A 19,262-nucleotide genomic window follows, 5' to 3' on the forward strand; every position below is an offset into this window, starting at 1 on the left:
GGTGCCGAGAGAGAGGAGTGGTTTATTGAAAGCTCAGAACTCTCCACTGTTCTTCAAAAAGGAGTTCTGTGCCCAGCCCTGCAGTCCCCACTCCAGACTGGGGGCAGAGCTGCAGGGCTAGAGCACCTGGGTGGTCCTGGGTGCCTAAGGGACACTAACACTGTCACCGACACAGGCCAGAGGCTGGGAGGGAAATTGAGGCCGAGTGGGCAGGTGCACGGACTCTGGAAGTCAACGGGGAGGGCAGGTGGCCATTCTCAGCTTCAGGATACCACGGTCAATACAACGGCATTCTGCAAGGAGCGACGGTTCTCGGTTAGCCCATCTGCCATGCCCTCCACCCCTGCTGCTGTCTCCATGTCCTCCTCCAATCCTCCCCTCACCCCCAGCCCTGTGCCCTGGGGTTAGCACCAGACCTGGAACCCAGCAGGCACTCGCTAACTGAATGAATGAACAAGTGAGTGAACGATGAATGAATGACATCCAGTGTGGGAGAGGTCACTGACTTCCGAACTTAAGTCAAGAGATCCAAGTTCAAGCACCATTTCTCCTGCTAATTTATTAAGTGGCCTTGGGCCAGAAATTTGACCTCCTTCATCCCTGATCCTCATCTGATAAGTGGATCCATAATTCCCTGCTCTGCCCACCTCCCAGAGTCGTTCCAAGACTCAAAGTGGTGCTGGATTGAAAAGGATCGTGAGGGAGTGCCTGGGTGGCTCAGTCGTTAAGCGTCTGCCTTCGGCTCAGGTCATGATCCCGGGGTCCTGGGATGGAGCCCTGCATCGGGCTCCCTGCTCCATGGGAAGCCTGCTTCTCCCTCTCCCACTCCCCCTGCTTGTGTTCCCTCTCTCGCTGTGTCTCCCTCTGTCAAATAAATAAAATCTTAAAAAAAAAAAAGAAAAGAAAAGGATCGTGAGGCCATGTTGATGTTCAGCAAGAAAAAATGTCATGAACTATTAGCCATGCCTGCCACAGGCACAGGATATTTGCTAGCCCGGGGCCAGGGGAGCTGTGACTCTGTGAGTGAATGTCAAATTCCATCCAATAGGTCAGATGCATGTCTGCATTCAACAGGAGAGGACTCTGTGATCAACCGACAATGTCTGCCGTGGGCGAGTGAGGAAGGAGCTGTAGCACACGTCATATGTTTGACATTCCCAGGTGAAGTAACTTGTAATGCCCTGAGCAACTTAGAAAACGGTGCAGGGACAGACCAGATGGTAAGGCAGGGCATTCCCCTCAGCTCGAGCTTAAGGCCCATCAAAGCCACACCTGCGTGGGAAACTTACCTCGATGATCTTCAGGGCTGCGTTGGCAAAATTGACATTGAGAACCTTAGGCAAGGGAATTCCAACATCCAGGTCCACTGTGAGGAGGAAATGGTTGAGAGCCAAGGTAGGTTGGGGGCTGGGACAAGTTTCCTTGAGCCAGCCATTTCTGTTCTTGGGGACTCAGTTTTCCTGATTGGCAGACTCCTACTCATCCTACTAAACCCAAACAAAAATGCTCCTTTTCTGTATTGTCATCAGTGGCTCCCCTCAGGTTCTATCAGTGCGAGGTTCTATCAGTCCCTTGCACACTCTGAGTCATCTAAATTTTAATTATTTGTTTATATGACTATTTCCCTCTGGACTGTGAGCTTGAGGACAGGACACTGGTCAGACAGCTTTCAGGGCCCAGGGTTTGGCGTGATGGAGGTGCTAATTAATGTAGTTTGAATGGAAACATCGGTGCCTCAGTTTCTACATCTTAGAAATGGGGATCAACCCCTCCAACCTCAGTATCTCTATCAGAACAATGGGCAATCTGATTTCAGACATTCCATGTTTCCAAGAAGAGAGCAAAGTCCGCCCATACCATTGAGCTTCGGCACATAGGCCACCCGGACCACATCACTGAGCCATTCTTCTAAACGGGATGCCTGCAACAGAGCACAGGGAAAGCTGGGAGGTGTGGCTTCGCCAAGAGCAGCTCATCCCTTCCCCAGCAGGGAATCCAGAGGTCCAGCCGCTGAGCCTCCCCCAAGCCTGAGGACACATTTCTGGTGGGCACAGGGCCCACTGGGGTGGCTGTACATCAATGACCCCAAAGGGGACTCTGTGATTTAGAACAGCTTCACGCAGGTCCCATGAGCTTGGAAGAACTGCTTTCCTAGAGGAAGGGTCTGTGGGGCCTGGAAGGGACAGTGCCTGAGAAAGAGCAGAAAACATGCCCAGCTCCAGTAGAACTTTGAGAGGTCTGCTCTTAGATTCCTATCCTTTTAGGGACCCTTAGAATGTTCTAGAACCTGAGACCATTTTGGGACTCCAGAACCTCCGAACTCTGAGAAGCAGGACTTCACCAAGGGCTCTGTGAGGCTCTGAAATGTTAGAACTTTCTGAGTTCAGGAACATTATTACTGTGTGAAGTTCTAGAATTTTGAGTCCTTGTGAGATTCTGAATGTTTACAACTTTGTAAGGTTCCAAGACTTTGGAAGATCATGAGATTCACTTTCCTCAGATGATGACTATTTTACACATACATATACACACATGCACACTTGCTCTGATGTTTGCCCACTCTGGCTTGTTGGGGCAGAGCCCAGACGGGTCAGCTCAGGCATATGACCTATGACTCATCCTGCCCCTTTCCACCCCCCACTTGAAGACCCTCACCACTGACAAGCTGCTCCCAGGAACTTACATCAAAGGCATGGGCAAAGGAGGAGGCCAGCTTGACACTGAGCCTGGGGGAGAGAAGAGAGATACTGAGCGGCCGCAGCACCCACCACAGCACCTGCTGAGCACTGCTCTGCCCACCCCACTCCCAGGATCAGGAAACAGGGTTACAGCCCCAACTCTGCCTCTAGTCACCTCAACTCAGGGACTCAGTTTTCCCACCTGTAAAATGGACCTGAACGGATCTAACCTTCTTCTGATATATCATGACTGCCCCCTCTGACTCTACGGCCTTGAAGTCTTGGTCCCCCTCCCAATTGTTTGGCCCTGGGCAAGTGGCTGAGCCTCCCTAAGGAGTGGCCCTCCCAGAGACTAAGCACAGGACTCAGGGTTCCCGGCATCCAGCAGGCGAGCACTAAAGACAGCACTAAAGACGGATCCCAGCTGGCCCAAATACAGGTCCAGGGCCAGAGCCTGGACACACACCTCTATTTCCTGAGGGGCTGAGGCAGGGACTGCTACCAGGGAGGGGAAGCAAACCCAGGCAGGGGGGCAAGGCTAGAAATGGGGCGACAATGGAGCCTTGCAGGGGGGAAGCAGCAGCCTGAGGGCCTGCGGAGGACACGAATACGGGGTCAGGTGAGCACTGGGGGGCCTACGGCTCTGGACGGGCAGATCCCAGAGACCCCCGGGAAAGCCCCCCACACCTAGGGGAGGGACAGGCAGGTCCCCAGGCCTCAGGCCATGGTGACAGCACTGGGCCTGCAGAGTGGAGGCCCAGACCGCAGCCCGGCTTCCGGGGACAGCCCGCTGCGTGAGCCTGGGCTTTGCCGGCTGTGAAGTGCCATGCATGTGTCAGGAAGGACTGTCACCAACCTCACCATCTTGGTTTTTATGGTTATCATGGGACCTAGTTACCTCGGGGGTGGAGAGATTAGAGAAGTAACTAGTCCACATGAATAACAGAGAATTTTACAGTTATCTCCGTGGCTAGTCTCTGGGGCTGGTAACTCACGGAGTTTGGACTCCATGTCCCCGCAGCACGTTTATCTCCCAGGGCCAGGTTTGGAGCAGGTGCAGTGGTAGAAGCCTGCTCTGGATCCTGCTGCCCTGAGCCCCGGCTGTCCCATCTGTAAAATGGGCTAATACCGACCCCTCCCTGGCAGGTCCTGGAGGCAAGGAAGAGGCTGGTAGAACACAGGCAACTTGACTGATGCTCAGCGAATGGGTGGTGGTTCCAGTCGGCCCCTACCTAGTTCTTGTTCCTAAAGACAAGGCCCAGGACCCCATGTTACCGTTCCAGGGACAGCGAGAGGTGCAGCTTGGTAACTGAGGGAGCCAGCTGGGCATTTAAAGTCAAAACCTGCAATGGAAAGAGCAGGCAGAGGTTAGCCATGAATGTGGCAGGAGGAGCTTGAGGACAGGGCCACTTTGGCCAACAGGTGAATTTCCACTATCCGTTCCCTCCACTAATCCCTACTGTGGCCCTACTGTGGGCTAGGGTTCACACTGGGCTACGCGGAGGTAACTTGAAGGCTCTGGTGTTCAGGAAGTGGAGCATTGAGGGCACCTGATGTTGCATGAGAGGAAGCTCTGGGGCTCCAGGAGCCTGGAGAGACCCACAATCCAGCCTAAAGGGGGGCAAGGAAAGGCGTCCCCAGTGGGGTGACACCTGAGCTGAATCTTGAAAGAGGAAGTTAGCCAAGGGGGGAGGGGAGACGGCACTGCGGGGGGGGGAGCCCCGCCAACAAAGGCACCCAGTTGGGACCTGCTAGCCCTGAGTCACTGAGGCCGAGGGAGAAGGATGGGAAGGGCAGAGGATGGGGCGGGAGGGCACTGAGTGCCAGGCAAAGGTGCTTGTCCTGGGGGGCCAGGCAGAGAGTGAGCAGGGAGGGACCTGCCTCTCGCAGCTGTGCTTTTGGGAAAACCAGCAGAGGTGGAGGGCCAGGGGGAAGCTGGAGGGTCACCGGAGAGATATCTGAGCACAGCGAGGCTGAGGAGATGGGGAGTCATTCCTGAGATCTGAGGAAGGCAGAGCAGACAGGACCTGGGCCAGGACAAATGCGTGATGGAGCGGGCACCCGGGCCTCCCGGGCCTCAGCTCAGATGACGACAATGGGGGAGGGAGACACCCCCGAAATCAGGGTCTGGGAGAAGGCAGGCCCGCTCAGAGCCCCAGTGCCAGGCTCCCAGCCCTCGGCCACTCACCACATTCAGCTCGAAGAGGGCTTCAGGGGTCCCTTTAGGGGAGTAGGACAGCACATGGATGTTAGCTGGGATAGAGATGGTGGCCTTGCCGTTCTGGAGTGTGACTGATGGTGCTTCTTTCACCCGCATCGAGAGCAGGAGCTGCTGGCCTGGGGGCAACTTTCCCAGGGCCTGGAGAGAGGCAGGGGCAGGGCAGGGGACGGGAGGGCAGCTTCAGTGCCCCAATAATAGAATCAGTCAGTCAACAAACACCCACTGAGCACCTAATGGGCACCGGGCACCATGCTGGGTACTAAGGTTACAGCCCGAACCAGACAGTCCTGCTCATGCCCCCCCAAGGCTGACATTCAAGCGGGGAGACATCAACCCACGGAATTGAATCAGGCTCTTGTCTCACAGTCAAAATCTCCCGCAAGACCCACAGGCCCTATACGACCCATCCTCGGCTCTCCTCTCCATCTTCCCTCCAACCGCTGGCCCCACATTCTCTCCTGACTCATGGCCACTTGGCTCTTCCTCCAAACTGCCTGGCACACCCCCAACCTCAGGGCCTTGGCACTTGCTGTTTCTTCCCCAGATACTCGCGTGTTTCCCTCCCTCCACTCCTTCAGCCTACTGTTCAAATGTCACCTCCTCAGTGAGGCCTTGGCAGGGCACCCTGCCTAAAAGCACTACCCCCGCCTTCCTCATCTGCCTTCACCGCCCCATCCTCTTCCACCTTCTGACGGGGTATATAGTCTACTTATTCATGTGTCCAACGTCTGTCACCCCTACCAGGATGGCAGCTCCTGAAACAGGCTTTGGTCTGCTTTTCATCTTTGGTTCCTTCTGCACCTAGCACAGGGCCTGGCACATAGTAGGTGCTCAGTGCGTAGCGCTGACTGACTCACAACCAGGAAATTCCAAGATTCACAATCATAGAACCATGGAAATGCTGGAAGCCACGGAGTCACCGAGGCTTAGGACCACTTGAATGCCGGAACCCGGGGACCCATCCAGCCCTGACTCCCAGAGTCGCAGGGTCATAAAGACAGGGAATCAGCAGATTCCATCCTTATGTATCCACAGATTCTGAAGCCATGGAACCAGACTCAGAGCCGGGGCCATGGGGCTCTGACACAGCAAGTACAAAGACTTCTGCCTCCAGAGACAGGCCCAGCCTCCCCACGCTGGAGGGACAAGGCCCGGCTCTCTGTGGGCATGGGTTCCCCACTCCTGCCACCTCTGCCTCCTCCAAGTCCCTCTCCATCTTACAACTCCTGCTCTCGGGAGGTCCTCTGCATGTCTAGCCCCATCTCCTCCTTTGCCTGAGACCCCTATGCCCTTCGGCCAAGGACTCCCAGAAGCAGAGGCCCCAGCCACACCCGCTAAGGTTGATGTGAATCACCACCTTCCAAGTATTCAGTTTGTCCTCTGCACCCCCAAACTCCGCTGCCCCCTCCATCTTCCCCAGTAGAAACCCAGACCTTCTGGGCCTCATTCCAACCTCTGTCAGCATCTGCTATTACGTAAGGACCTTGTAGTAGTCATTTCAACTTCAGTATGAATTCAGATTCCCACAGCTGGAAAGTGGCTGGTCCAGCCCCAGCTGAACAGTCAGGAAAACTGAGGCCAGGCCCTGAAGTCACATCCTGATGGATGCCCACTAGTCAAACCTCCCTGAATCCTCTCCTTTCCCTTCCCTCCTCAGGGCCAGCACCCAGAATCTTCTCCCTGGGGACGGAGAAGACCGAGGCCAACATGAAGTTGGGCAGGTGGACGGCGGGGAAGAATCTCCTGTCCTCTGCCTGACGGAGGTGCAACAGCCACAGGACAAATACCCGGTTGACTTCTGGGCAGTTAAACTCTGATCCTTTCCTCTCCGAGCAAAATCTGCGGTCAAGAAAGTTTAAGTGGTAGTCATTTAAACTTTAGCGTGAATTTGGACTCGACATTCGATTGCAGCTGTCTGGAGAGCGGTATTGAGAACGATTCTGGAGTTCACTCAGGCCCATCAGGAAAGAGCGACAATGATCAAAGCCCATGAGAGGGTCACTCACCTCAGGGACCAAAGCCGCCAGGTCTGTAGTTGTCAACGGCACATTGCTGGGGACCTGGACTCAAGCCCAAATGGGGTGTGGGGTGAACAGACACAGGACAGGAATTCTTCAGCATACACAAAGTAGTTCTGCCCACATCCCACCCACCCCTGCCAATTACACACACACATCCCTACAGACACTCGGGTTCCTCCTCTTGGCCACTGATGAGTGTTTACCACTTGCCAGGCCCACGCTAAGGGCTTTGTGTGCCTTTGCTCATTTCAGCATTACATTACAGATGGGAAGCCTGATGCTCCCGCCCAAGGTCATAAGCTGGTGAGTTGTGCTGCAGGATCTGACCTGGGAAGGCTGACTCCTGGACTCTTAAACTACTCTGCCAGAGCTTACGATCTGAAGGCCCAGGGATCCGATCCCAGACATTTCTGCCCTTTATCCAAACGGTCTTTTCTCAAAACCTATGAATTTGTTTCCAGTATTTACAAATTAAGAAAGTTCATATAAATTTGCCAGGCTCTGGCTAAAACTTTGGAAAACCTGATCACACTGGGCCTGCACCCCATCCCCTTGGGGAAGCTGAGTAGCAGCTGCCAGAGACACGGGGCACAGGCCCCCTAGCTCACTACAGTCCCATCAGGTCTGCTTTCATCTATAATGGCCCAGCCGCCCCGCCCTGATGTTTGCACGTGTCCACTTTGCAGAACATACCTGTTCACACAGGATAAACATACAAACGCATTCTCTCCTGGTCAGAGGATTTCCAGACACTCACCCAACACACAGCTATCACCCTATGGCCACTGAGGTCCCTTTCTCCTGCCACACACACACACACACACACACACACACACACACACACTGCTCTGACACACACATTCTCACACTCATAGTCTCTGCCTAGCCTCCCCTGTCTCCTCCCCCCAGCTAGAAGACACCTGCCTCCCAGCTCAGGGCCCTATTCCCACCTCCCATAGGCCTTCACAGTGCTCTCTGGACCCCACCATCAGGAAATGAGTGATCAATCCTTGCCACCTTGGGCCTGAGTTGCAGGCAGAGGCCCCAGGGGGCTCAGATTCACTGCCTGTGGAAAGGATGAGACTAAGAAAAATGTCTCTGGGTGAGGCTCCTGCGGGGCTTCCAGACATCTGTGAGGGTACGAGAAGGGCCAGAATGGAAGCAGAGAGGTCTCAGAAGCTTTAGAACAAATGTCCAAGTGACTTTAGGTATAGTCCAACCCTAGTTTTCTTCTCTCCAACTCAAATCTGCTCTTGAGAAAGCAATGGAAATGTTAACCATTCACAGTTTAGTATAAAATTGGGCTTTGACTCCAGAAGGACTCAAATGGTATGGGGACGGAAAACTAGCTACATTTCATATGCCAGTTTTGACCGACTGAAAGTAACTTCCTGGAGTGCCATGTAGAGAAGGATTCAGAGGTCCCATTCAGATTTAGCCAAGTAGAGGGCCATTATCGATTAGCGGTATCTGTCACAAGGACAAGAGTGGGCATATGCATGCCGTAAACTTGTCCAACCCTCTCTAGTTATAGAGAAGAGGGCTAGTCAAGGCTGACCAGTGATGATGTGACGAGCTCATGGCTAGCACTGTCAGGCCACAGCGGGGCAGGGGCCACACTTACCAGCTCCCGGGTGATGTCTATGTCAAGGGCACCGTTGGTCTGCAGGAGCCCAAACACGGTGCTGAAGAGGGGCAGAGGCACAACCACTTGGGATGTGTGGTCCTCCTTGGGGGGCACCTTGATGGGTTTGGGGGGCTTGGGGAAGTCGATGACATCACCAGCTACGCTTTTCACGATGGGCTGTAGGGGAGGAGACATCATTTAGAGGACCACCAGCATCCCCTACCCAGCCTCTGCCAGCACCCCACCCCGCCCCCGGCTGTGGGCAGGGCCTTGGTGGGCACTCACGTTGATGTCCAGCTCTATGTACTGGTTAGAGATAAGAGGCAGCGTGGCCAGAGTAAATTCCACGGACCCAAGAGCCCCAAGGGGCACCAGGCCTACATGGGGAGGGGAGGAGGGAGAAAGACCCCGTGAACCCAGCCCCCAATAATAATAAGCCCGCCTCCTATCTATTGAGTGCCTAGCGTTCCACTAAGTATTCACTTGGGCACTAGGGTCATCTGCAGTTTATAGATAAGGAAGCTGAGGCTCAGACGGAGGACGTCACCAGCCCAAGGTCACACAAGCCACAGAATGGAATGGCAAAGCCAGGATTTCTGTTTTCCAGAGCTAGTTTCTTTCACTAACCACGAGGTGGCCCCGCCTCTCTCAACATAACACCACATATAGGGACATATGCGCCCCTAAGTTTTCTATCCTTAGCCTGGTTATGTCTTTTTATATTTTTCAAAGGCATCCATGTCTCCATAAGGCTCAGAGAGACTGGAGGCCACTGTGGCTGTGGGGCTTTGGGTTGCTGACTTAAGCTCTGGGCCTCAGTCATCTTGTCTGTCCAGATAATAATAATATCTGTCTCGTGCTTCTGACAGCTCCAGACACACCACCAGTGCTGGACAAGTGGCCCTCAGCCCCTGGCAGGGGGAGACCTGGCTGGCTCTAAGCCTCCAGGCCCCGCAGAACCGGCCTCAGCCCAGAACCCCACCATTAGACCTCCTCCATGTGGCGGCCTTATCAGTCTGAGGAGGAAGTGAAGGCCCCAGAATTCTGCCCCTTCCTCTTCCCGTAGCACCCTGCCCCCCCTTGGGGTAATGGGAAGGGGGAGGGAGAAGGGGTAAGGAGGAGGGGGTTGGGCCCCAGCTTACTCAGCACAGTCCCCAGGAGCTCATTCACCACGCCCAGCACACTGTCCACCATGGGGCACAGCTGCGTCCGGAGGAGACAGGTGTTACAGGAAAATAGAAGTGGCCCCAGACCAGAGCAGGGGACAGCTGACTTTTCTCCCAATCATTTGCTCAGTGGTCCTGGGGTCCAAGGCAAGTCAGAATGTGCAGACGGACTGGGGGACACACAGGCGGGAGGCAGGGGTGGGGGGGCTGGACTTTGGTGTCGGAGGGCAGAGCAGAGGGCACAGAGGGCCAGTTACATGGGTCCCCTCAGAAAGCCTCGAAGGAGGCCGGGAGAACAGGGGAGGCACATTTCAGAGGCCAGCTGGGGGGTGGGGGCACAGCCCTCCCTTGAGGAGACAAAGGCAGCTGCCCCCTCCCAGGTCTCGGGCCCCTCCTGCTGTCCAGGTGGGCACTGGGCAACCTAGAATTCAGACACCGAAGAAGGGCAACCCCCCTCCTTCACCCGGAAAGTCAGGCCTGGGCCCCGTCCGCTGCGCACACCACAGTGTCATGTGTGCTCAGAAAACCCCTGGGTGAGGAGGACAGACACGAAGTGGTTTGGCTTCCAGAACCCCGGGTCTGGGAGTCACAGAATCTGAATCCGCTGGAGCAGGAAGCCCAGAGGCGACCCAGTCCAGCCCCTTCCTACTTTCAGCCCCTTCCTTCGGCAGCTGGGATGGAAGAAAGGTGACCTGCCCAAGGTCACAGCTGTTCTCAGACCAGAGATGGCTACCTTTTCATTTATACTCAGGGACCCCAAACTCCAGGGTTTCTGGGGTCAGGCATGTCACAGAAATGAGAGGAGACCAGAAAGGGTTCTGCTGGGCAGGAAGGGCCTCCTCCTCGGCACCAGCGTGTGTAACCTGCAGGAAGGAGGGCCTGTGGCTAGGCTGGCTGACTGCACCAGAGAGGCCAGAAACAGGATCGTTAGGAGAAACCTCCAATCTCGAAATGCTAGTAACCGACCCTTATTTTTAAAACCTCTTAGAGTTACACAAGTCCTGTCTTGCACTCAGTTGTCCTGAAGAGCCCAGTTAGGGGCCGTGATTTAAATGTACCCCCTCCACGTTGTTGAAATCTGCCTGAGATGGGCCTGGGTTGGGGTCCTTGCTGCTGGGAGCTTCCCTTTTCCCCCTGAGCTTCACTTTCAATTGGCTTCTTCAAGCCCAGGGCAGTTTTGCCAACCATGGGCTCCCACAGGTATTCTTCACAATGACTCACAAGAGAGGTCCTGCCAGGACTGGGGGTCAGGAGGCCCGGCCACCCTTTGATCGCTGTGTGACCCCAGCAAGACCGTCCCCTCACTGGCCTGAATGAAAGGCGGCTTTGGGCAGACCAGCTTTTCTCAGGTTTTCACGTTTGACCTATGATGTATTAATTTATATATATGTGCTTTTCTGGACATGTTTGCCAAGCCCAGTCCTCAGTTTTAATTCACTTTAAAACTGGGTGACTCAATTTTAATTCAAAGCTAGTTTAAAGAAAAGTATAAAGTCAATAATCATACAGGAGGGAAAGACAGAGCAGGGGGCAAGAAAGGGGCTTGGATTTGGGAGCCAGGGACTCAGCTCATCTGGAGCTGTCAACTCAGGATCCGGAAGCCTGGGGATGGAGGGTGCCAGGCCACCTACAGACTGGCTGGCGACACCCGGGAGGCTCGGGGGCAGGCCAGGATGGGATTATCCAGTGGGCGTGCAAGGGGAGAACAGCCTAATCCTGCCTGGCGCCCAGATTTACTCAAAACTGGGGAAAGAGAGGTGCAGTCAAGGGGAGGGGCGCTCCTGGCCTGGGGCCCACACACTCACCAGTCCCGGCAGCACCTTGAAGAGTGTCTGCTCCACGACCCCGAAAAGCGGTGCGGGTAGCAGCCTGCGCAGGGAGAGAAGTGTGAGGGTGTGGCCACCACACAGGGACAGCTCCAACTGGGGAGACACGGCCGGCCGCGGAGTGGGCACTGGGGGCTCTGGCCGTCTCCCGTCTCCAGGCGGAGGGGGTGGGGTTTAAATCTTGGCTCTGCCTTGCCATGGAAACCAGGGGATGACTTCCGTTTCCCCATCTGTAAAATGCCCACCTTAAAGAATTGTTGCTCGATGTGGATGGAACTAGAGGGTATTATGCTAAGCAAACTAGGTCAGTCAGAGAAAGACAATTATCATATGATTTCACTCATATGTGGAATTTAAGAAATAAAACAGAGGATCATAGGGGAAGGGAGGGAAAAATAAAATAAGATGAAATCAGAGAGGGAGACAAACCATAAGAGACTCTTAACTCTAGGAAACAAACTGAGGGTTGCTGGTGGGGGGGGGGGATCGGGTAACTGGGTGATGGGCATTAAGAAGGGCACGTGATGGAATGAACACTGGGTGTTATATGCAACTGATGAATCTCTGAACTCTACCTCTGAAACTAATAATACACTATATGTTAATTAATTGAATTTAAATAAAAATTAAAAAAAAAAGAATTGTTGCTGCCAAGATTACATGGGACTGTATTCATGTCTGGTATACATGCTCGATAAACGTCTGTTCCCTTCATCTTCTCCAACATTTATAGACAAGTGACATTTGGGTCCAGAAGAGTGCCTGGCTTAGAGTGGGGGTTCAGTAAACATCTGCTGGGTGAATGAAGGGATATTTGTTGAATGAATAAGAGGGGGAGGCCTGAGGATGAGAAGTGCATGTCGGGGGGTTCAGGTGTGTCTGCAGACTAGGGGAGTCTGGGGAGGAGGGCTGGCAACCACAGAGCCGCAGCCACAGAACGCCAACACCATCGGGGCTCTAGTCTCCCCAGAGCCCTCTCCAGCCCAGAGGACCAGGGTAGAGCTACCGGGATTTAAGGAGCCCAAAGACCCCACCTGGAAACCCTGGGAAGCCTTTCTGGAGCCAGGAGCAACCCTGGTTCACCCTATTCCTGGGAGTGACCACAGAGCTGTCTGATTATCCCTCACGCTCAGAGCCACCCAACAAAGATGGGCTGGGGGCGTGGGATTCGGCCTGGAGTGTAGAAACCAATGGGGAGATGCAAAGTGTGAGGCAGAGGAGGGGAGGGTGCCCAGCCCTGGGGAAAAGCCCCGGATCTGAGTCCAGAGGCCAGCCCATCTCCATCCTTGCCGCTATCTGTGTGTGACCTTCGGCAAGTCTCTTGCCCCCTTTGGGCCTCAGTTGTCCCACAGGAGTGATGGTTCAATGTAAGTGTAGGGAAGGCCACTGTGTCCTGGACAGTTGGGGAAAGACACGGATGTAAAAGTGCCAGAGCCTTCTGGATCATCCAATTTAGGTCCTCATCCAATTTAGGTCCAGCTGGGGACACTGGAGCCCAGACAGAGGAGGGGGTTCCTCTGGGGTCACACAGCGAGTCGGCGGCAGAGCTGGGTCTCTGATGTGCTGAGATGGGGAACTGAGATGGCCAGGGTCTGCTCTGTCTGGGAGACGATCCCGGGGCGGGGGTGGCTGGGGCGGAGAAGGGGAGCGCCCAGTAGTGGGTGATGGTAGCTGTGGGCTGGGCCGGAGAGCCTGTCTGTGATGGGTCTCAGTCTGCGGGTCTGCGCAGCGGGCTGAACAGGCGAGTCCCACCGGCAGCCGGGGGAGGCCAGGCCCCGCCCAGCCGGCCGCTCCCGGAGACCTGCGGACTCACCCCGAGAGCAGGCTGATGTGGCCCAGCAGCGTGCTGCAGCGCTTGAGGACGAGGATGGGCGTGCCCCGCGAGCTCACGCCCAGCGCCACCCGCGACGACACGTTCACCTCCGCAGCCAGCTGCAGGAGGCCCCCCAGGGGGCTGCGAGACCGGATGCTGGGGGCGTGGCCAGGCTGCCAGGCCCCACCCAACAGGGCCCGCCTCGGCCACGCCCCCGGGGCTGCGGGAGCCCTGAGGAGTGGGTGAGTGGCCCTGCGAGAGGGCTAGTCCCCATGCCTTCCTGTCACTCACTGCGTCCCTGCCCCATTTTGAGGGTTCCTGCACCCTCTTCCCCCACCCCGTCCAGTGAGCCTTGGGCAATGGGGCAGGGCAGTCCAGGGAGAGAGAGCTAGAAGTCTCTGGGGAGGGGAGTGGGGTGGGATCCAGGAAGGGACCGGTATGGAGAGGAAGTACGGTGGGAGGAAATGGGGGGTCAGTGAGATGGGGGTGAGGGGGGCAACAGAGTAGGGTCCCCAATGGAGCAGTGGCCTGGAGTGGGGAGCAGTAGGGTAGAGGTTCCCAGGGACACACTCACCCTGAGCCATGCAGGCCCACCTTGGTGTGCAGGCTCAGCTGCACCCCAAACCCAGGCAGCAGCTTCAGCGACACCTTTGGCAGTGTGAGTTCCTCGATCTTCAGCCTGGGATGGGCATCAAGGGGCGGGCCACTCATTTCCAGACCCCCCCACCCCCAGTGTCAGTCCCTTAGTGCCTGGACCATCTCAGACCAGGTGGTGCCTAGAGCCTCTCTGGACTGTGTCCCACATGCCATCTGTAACCCATAAAATCAACTGTGGGCCCAATTACTTCACCTCACTGGGCCTCAGTCTCTTCATCTATAAAGTGGGCCAATACTAGTACCCGCCTCAAACGTTGCAAAGACAAGTGAGATAAATGTGGTTGCTGAAGCTGGTACAGCATATGTTCAATAAATGTAATATCATCCTCATTGGAGGCTCAGTGAATTAAAGTGTTCTCCTCACCCCATCCCCATGGCCTCCATCCTGTTTCAGTCTCTGGCCTGGATCACTGTCTCCCCTCTCCCACCCCCCAGGTTCATGCGTATGCAACTCAGCTGGGTTCTCAAACACAGCTCCCCACAGCTCATTGCTTTCTCTGTCCTCTGGGCCTTTGCCCAGGCTGTTCCCTCTCTCTGGAACACCTTTCCCTTGACTTTCCTTCCACTCTGCATCTACCTTTGGCTAGCTGATGCCTCCCAGCTATCCAGATTGACCTTGCCCCGATTCACCACCAATGGAATGGTTCCCACCCACATGGAGCAGGCAGATAAGGCCTGTGACTAACACCCACACCCACCACCACCACCACTCTGGCTGGATGAACTTGGACAGGACGCTTGGCTGCCAGGGGCCTCAATCTCACCTGTTAAATGCCATTGATAACAGTCCTACCTCTAGATTCCATGGGATAATTAATTTACTGTGTTCAGCACAGTGCTAGTTACACAGAAAACCCTGGCTAGGTGGTAATTAAGTTATAAATATTAGCTATTATGTGATTTCATTCATTCATTCAAAAATATTTTTCAAACATCCATTATATATCAAGCACTATTAATGATATCGGGGATATGGCAATAAACAAGCCAAACAGGAGCCCTGCCCCTCCTGGGGTTTATAACCTAGCAGGGGAGGCAAGAAACAAACCAGTAAAGCATATGCGGTGCAGGGGAGTGATACATCTTCTGGAGAACTTGAAAGCAGGGAGGGAACAAAAAGGGGTTGGTCAGAGCAGGGCTCTTTGCAGCGGACACCCAAAGGAGATGAAGCAGATACCTGGATTAGCCCAGAGAGACTAAGCAACTTGCCTTAGGTCACACAGTGAGTAACTAGAGTCAGGCCCAGAACTGGAACCCTCAACCACAGGGACATGCTGCTATCCCTGTGTTTCCTGATACACAGTGGACTCATTATTTTCCGACTCAGGCCCTGGGACTCCCTGTCCAGGGCTTCCCGCATTACCCCCACTACCTGCCAACAAATTGAAGACAGTCAATCTCTTCTCTCTTCCCTGAAGCAAAGAAAGGACTAGCCTTCCTGTAGGGCTCATAGTAGGTGGACAATTGAGATGCCAAACTGTGAGGACTCACCCAGAAAGCTCTTCCACAACGCCAAAAACTCCTCCATAGCTCAGCAGGCCGCCTCCTCCTAGCAGTCCCCCAGAGCCCAGGAGGCCCTGGTTCACAGCTGTGACTGTCCCCAGGACGTTCTGCAGAATAGGCCCCCCAACCAGCGAGTTCTGGATGGCTACAGGGAGGGTTGAGGGTGGAAGGTTCATTTTACAGAAGGGGGAAATAGGGCCCAGAGAAGGGCAGAGACTTGCCCGAAGTCGCACAGCAAATCGGGTTTGGGGCCAAAAGTATGACTAGAGCTCCTTGACTCTGGGCCACCCAGTAGCACCAAAAGAAAGGGCAGAAGCAAAGGAGGGAGCCCACAGCCACCAGGGCTTGACCAAGATGGAGGAGGCCAGGTTGATTCCTTGAAGCATTTCCTATTCACAACTGCCCTACTATACCCCCGAGACCGTGACCCCGGGCCGTTGGGCCGCAGAGCACCCAATGCCTACTTGAGTTCCCCCACCCTGGACACATGGGGCAAAGACACTGGCCCAGCCAGCCCCCTCCTCTCCACCTCCTCCATCCCACCCGGCCCCATCCCCGAGGCAGACGCAGCCCCCACAGGGCCGAAGCCCGCCTCACGCAGTCCACCTCTCAGGAGAAGGCAAACTGATCACCCATGGGAGCCCGCAAGCAAACCTTTAGCCCCCGAGCTCTCTGAGTAGATGAGAATCACAGCCTGTTTCCAGCGCTTCCTTAGAACAGCCACCCTAGGCGTATCAGTGTGGACGTCTACATGGCAGCTGGACCCCTCACAGCCTGCCCACCTCAGGCTCACCTTTGCCAAGTTCATCCTTGTCAATCCGAGCAAGCGTGCCCACCTTCTCAAGCAGCCCCTGGCACGGAGTCACCAGCCCCCAGAGGAGAAGCAAGGACCACATGCCCAACATCCTCGGTGGCACACCTATCGGGGGCAAAAGCAGGAACTCTGAGGCACCCCTCGTGCCCCAGTCTTCACCTGACCCCTGGGCCCCATCACCAGCCTGGGCCCCTCCCGCCCGCCTGGCCCGGCTCTGTCCAGCCTCACTCCCAGGAAAGCTGTGACTAATGTGCCTTAGAAGTCATTCCTCTGCGTCCCCGGTGAATGCCAGGTCTCTGAGGGAGAGTGACAGAGGGACCTTCCTTCCCAGGACGGCAGCATGGGAGCTTCATTTCCTGGCCCTGCTTTCCCATTGGCTTATGAGGCTGTTTCAGAAGGTGTGGCTGATTGGGGACCCACTACTTAACATGTCCCATTTCTGTCTTCCCCGGTCTCTATGTTGGAAGGAATGAGATGGAAGGTGAGATCATGGCTAACTTACTAGTTTCATAGGACGGGACTTATCTTTATGGAGCAACTGCCAATGCAGTCCCATACCCCATAACCTCTGCTTAAACCCTGCTCCCCACTGCCTTTGGGATAGAACCCAGGCTTCTTGCCATGACCCACTAGGTCCCTGTCTGCCTCTTCGACCTCCTTGGTCTTAAACATGCCAAGCCCCTTTCCACCTCAGGGCCTTTGCACACGCTGGTCTTTCTGTTAGGAAGGCTCTTCCCCTGGTTCTTTGCATGACTGACTCCTCATCCCAGGTTCTGAATAAATATTGCAAGCTTGGAAAGGCCTCCCTCCTTTACTTTGTCTAAAGAAGCCTGTTTGTCACTAGACATCACTCAGAATATTTATTTTAAGGTGCTATCACAATTTACAATTATGCATTATGTGTTTGTGTCCTTGTTTGCCATCTCTGTAAGCTCCACGAGGTCAGGGACTGTGTCTAGGGCCTCCATGCATGACTGTGTGCTGGATGGGTGCTTGCTGAGGGGGCAAGAACAGATGGAAATCCAGCTGCGCTTCACTAGCCAACATTTGCCCTGGCACAGGATGTGTCTGCCCAGGAGGGCACCTTTCCTCACTTGCACGAAGGTACATATGGATGCCATATGCACCGGTAGCAATCTCGGCAGAGTCTGTCTTCTTTCTTCAAGACTTGTCCCAGAGCGGCTCCCTGTAACCTCGGGGTCCCTTACAGAAGGAAATATTCCCACAGTGGGAAACCAGTTGGTTTCTAGGGCTTAAAGAAAAATGGGCACCCCTCGAGCCCTGTCCGTAGGACGCTTCCGTCCTCAGCCCACCCATCCCTGCCTTTGCCCCTGGCTGAGCCCGTTTTCCTGTCGGTAAAATGGGATTGTTCTCCCATCACCCTCCAGGGAGCCCCAGTGCCCTCCTAGGGTGGATTCTTTCCGTGCCCGTTATTCAGTCGGGACAGCAGGATGGTCGCCGGGTCAATGGTTGGGGATCTGGATGAGGCCGGGGCTGCCACAGGCTGCCTTACCCACACCTGCAGCTCCACGAGGGGTGGGTGGAGGTTCCCAGCCTCTTGCCAGCTCCTCTACCCTCTTGGGCCTGGGGGCAGCCCTTATATGCCCACAACAGCTCTGGGGACACAAAGGGGGGCACAGCCGCCAGAAATCCGTCAGTGTGTTATGTCAGAAGCAAATTGTGGTTTGTCCTGCGGGCCTGGGCTAAGCCTTCCTTCTGGGGGGAGAGGGAAGGGGGAGGGGCTGGGGCTGGGGTTAGTGCCCAGGGGCGGGAGGGAAGGTCTGGGGCTGCAGAGGCAGCCACCTCCTCTCAGAGCTGGGGGCAGGGCGGAGCGTGCGCCTACGGAGTCTCCCTCCAGGGTTCCCCAAGGGCCGCCCGCGTGGCACAGAATCTATCCCGCCTCCCACCTACCCCAGGGAGAGAAGAAAGGGAGACCCTCGGCCACCCCCTACTCCAGGCCTGGCATGGGGATGGCCGCGGGGCCTGGAGAGAGGAACTCTGGGCCGACCTGGGGGAGGGGCACCAACTCCACCCCCACCTCCCAAGACCCAGTTTCCCCCACTGGGCTCCAGAACAGGTACTCTTTTCGCCTTCCTGAGGCTGGTGCCAATGACCGTGGAGAGAAATTCATTCATTCGTCCCTCAGCCATCCATCCACCCATTGCTACTTTCGTTCGTACACCTTTCAGCAGGCGTTTGTGGAGGACCTGCGGCCCTCCGGGTGCTGGGGATGCAGCAGTAAATGGAAGGAACAACCCCGACCCTGAAGATGACCGACTGAACCACGATGCAAATGCACGTGTTCTAGTAGCCATACTTTTTAAAAAGGTAAACGGAGACGAGTGAATTCATTCTAATAGTACGGTTGATTTAACCCAATATAACCGAAATATTATCATTTAACATTTAATCGATATATAATTATTAATGAGACGACTTATATTCTTTTTCTCATAGTAGGTCTGCAAAATCTACTGACAGCACACCGGATTTAGACTCACCACATTTCAAGCGCTCAGTTGTCCTATTGGACAGCGCAGCTCTGGAGGAGGGACGGGATAAACCCACGACCCAGTGAGGCAGAGGCTAATGGCAAGAATAAAGCAGGGGTGGGTGCAACTTTCAATATGGTGGTCAGAGGAGGCCTCAGATTGGAGCAGGCATGCCCTTGACCCGCATGCAGAGACGGAGTGGGCCAGGGGGATGTCTGGGGAAGGGCCCATGAGGCAGAGGGGCACAGGTGGCCGAGGAGGTGATGGGAGCCTACAGGATACTATATGGACTTAGAGACTTTGGCTTTTGTTTGCCATCCCCCTGCAGGTACTGCCTCAGGCACCACCCCCTCCAGGAAGCCTTCCTGACCCCCAAGCCGGCTGTGACCCACAGCCCCCTGGGATTCCCTCCGTTGGAGTCTGTGACATGTAGGTCTGTTGCCT

The 19,262-nt window shown here is 55.2% G+C and overlaps 1 protein-coding gene across 1 annotated transcript; it reads right to left on the reverse strand.

Moving 5' to 3' along the window:
- Nucleotides 1-263: 263 nt before the first annotated feature.
- Nucleotides 264-16,423, reverse strand: BPIFB3 (BPI fold containing family B member 3). The gene is made up of 15 exons (XM_036093170.2): nucleotides 16,306-16,423; nucleotides 15,501-15,657; nucleotides 13,927-14,031; nucleotides 13,353-13,493; nucleotides 11,519-11,582; nucleotides 9,690-9,750; nucleotides 8,833-8,924; nucleotides 8,545-8,724; nucleotides 6,906-6,959; nucleotides 4,867-5,037; nucleotides 3,954-4,021; nucleotides 2,684-2,726; nucleotides 1,858-1,921; nucleotides 1,290-1,366; nucleotides 264-293 (listed from the first exon to the last, which is right to left on the reverse strand). Exons 1-15 carry the CDS (start codon nucleotides 16,415-16,417, stop codon nucleotides 264-266), a joined length of 1,419 nt encoding a protein of 472 aa, XP_035949063.2. The 5' UTR covers nucleotides 16,418-16,423.
- Between the last annotated feature and the right edge of the window lie 2,839 nt (nucleotides 16,424-19,262).

Source organism: Halichoerus grypus, chromosome 10 (assembly GCF_964656455.1).
Source record: "Halichoerus grypus chromosome 10, mHalGry1.hap1.1, whole genome shotgun sequence".
NCBI lineage: Eukaryota > Metazoa > Chordata > Mammalia > Carnivora > Phocidae > Halichoerus > Halichoerus grypus.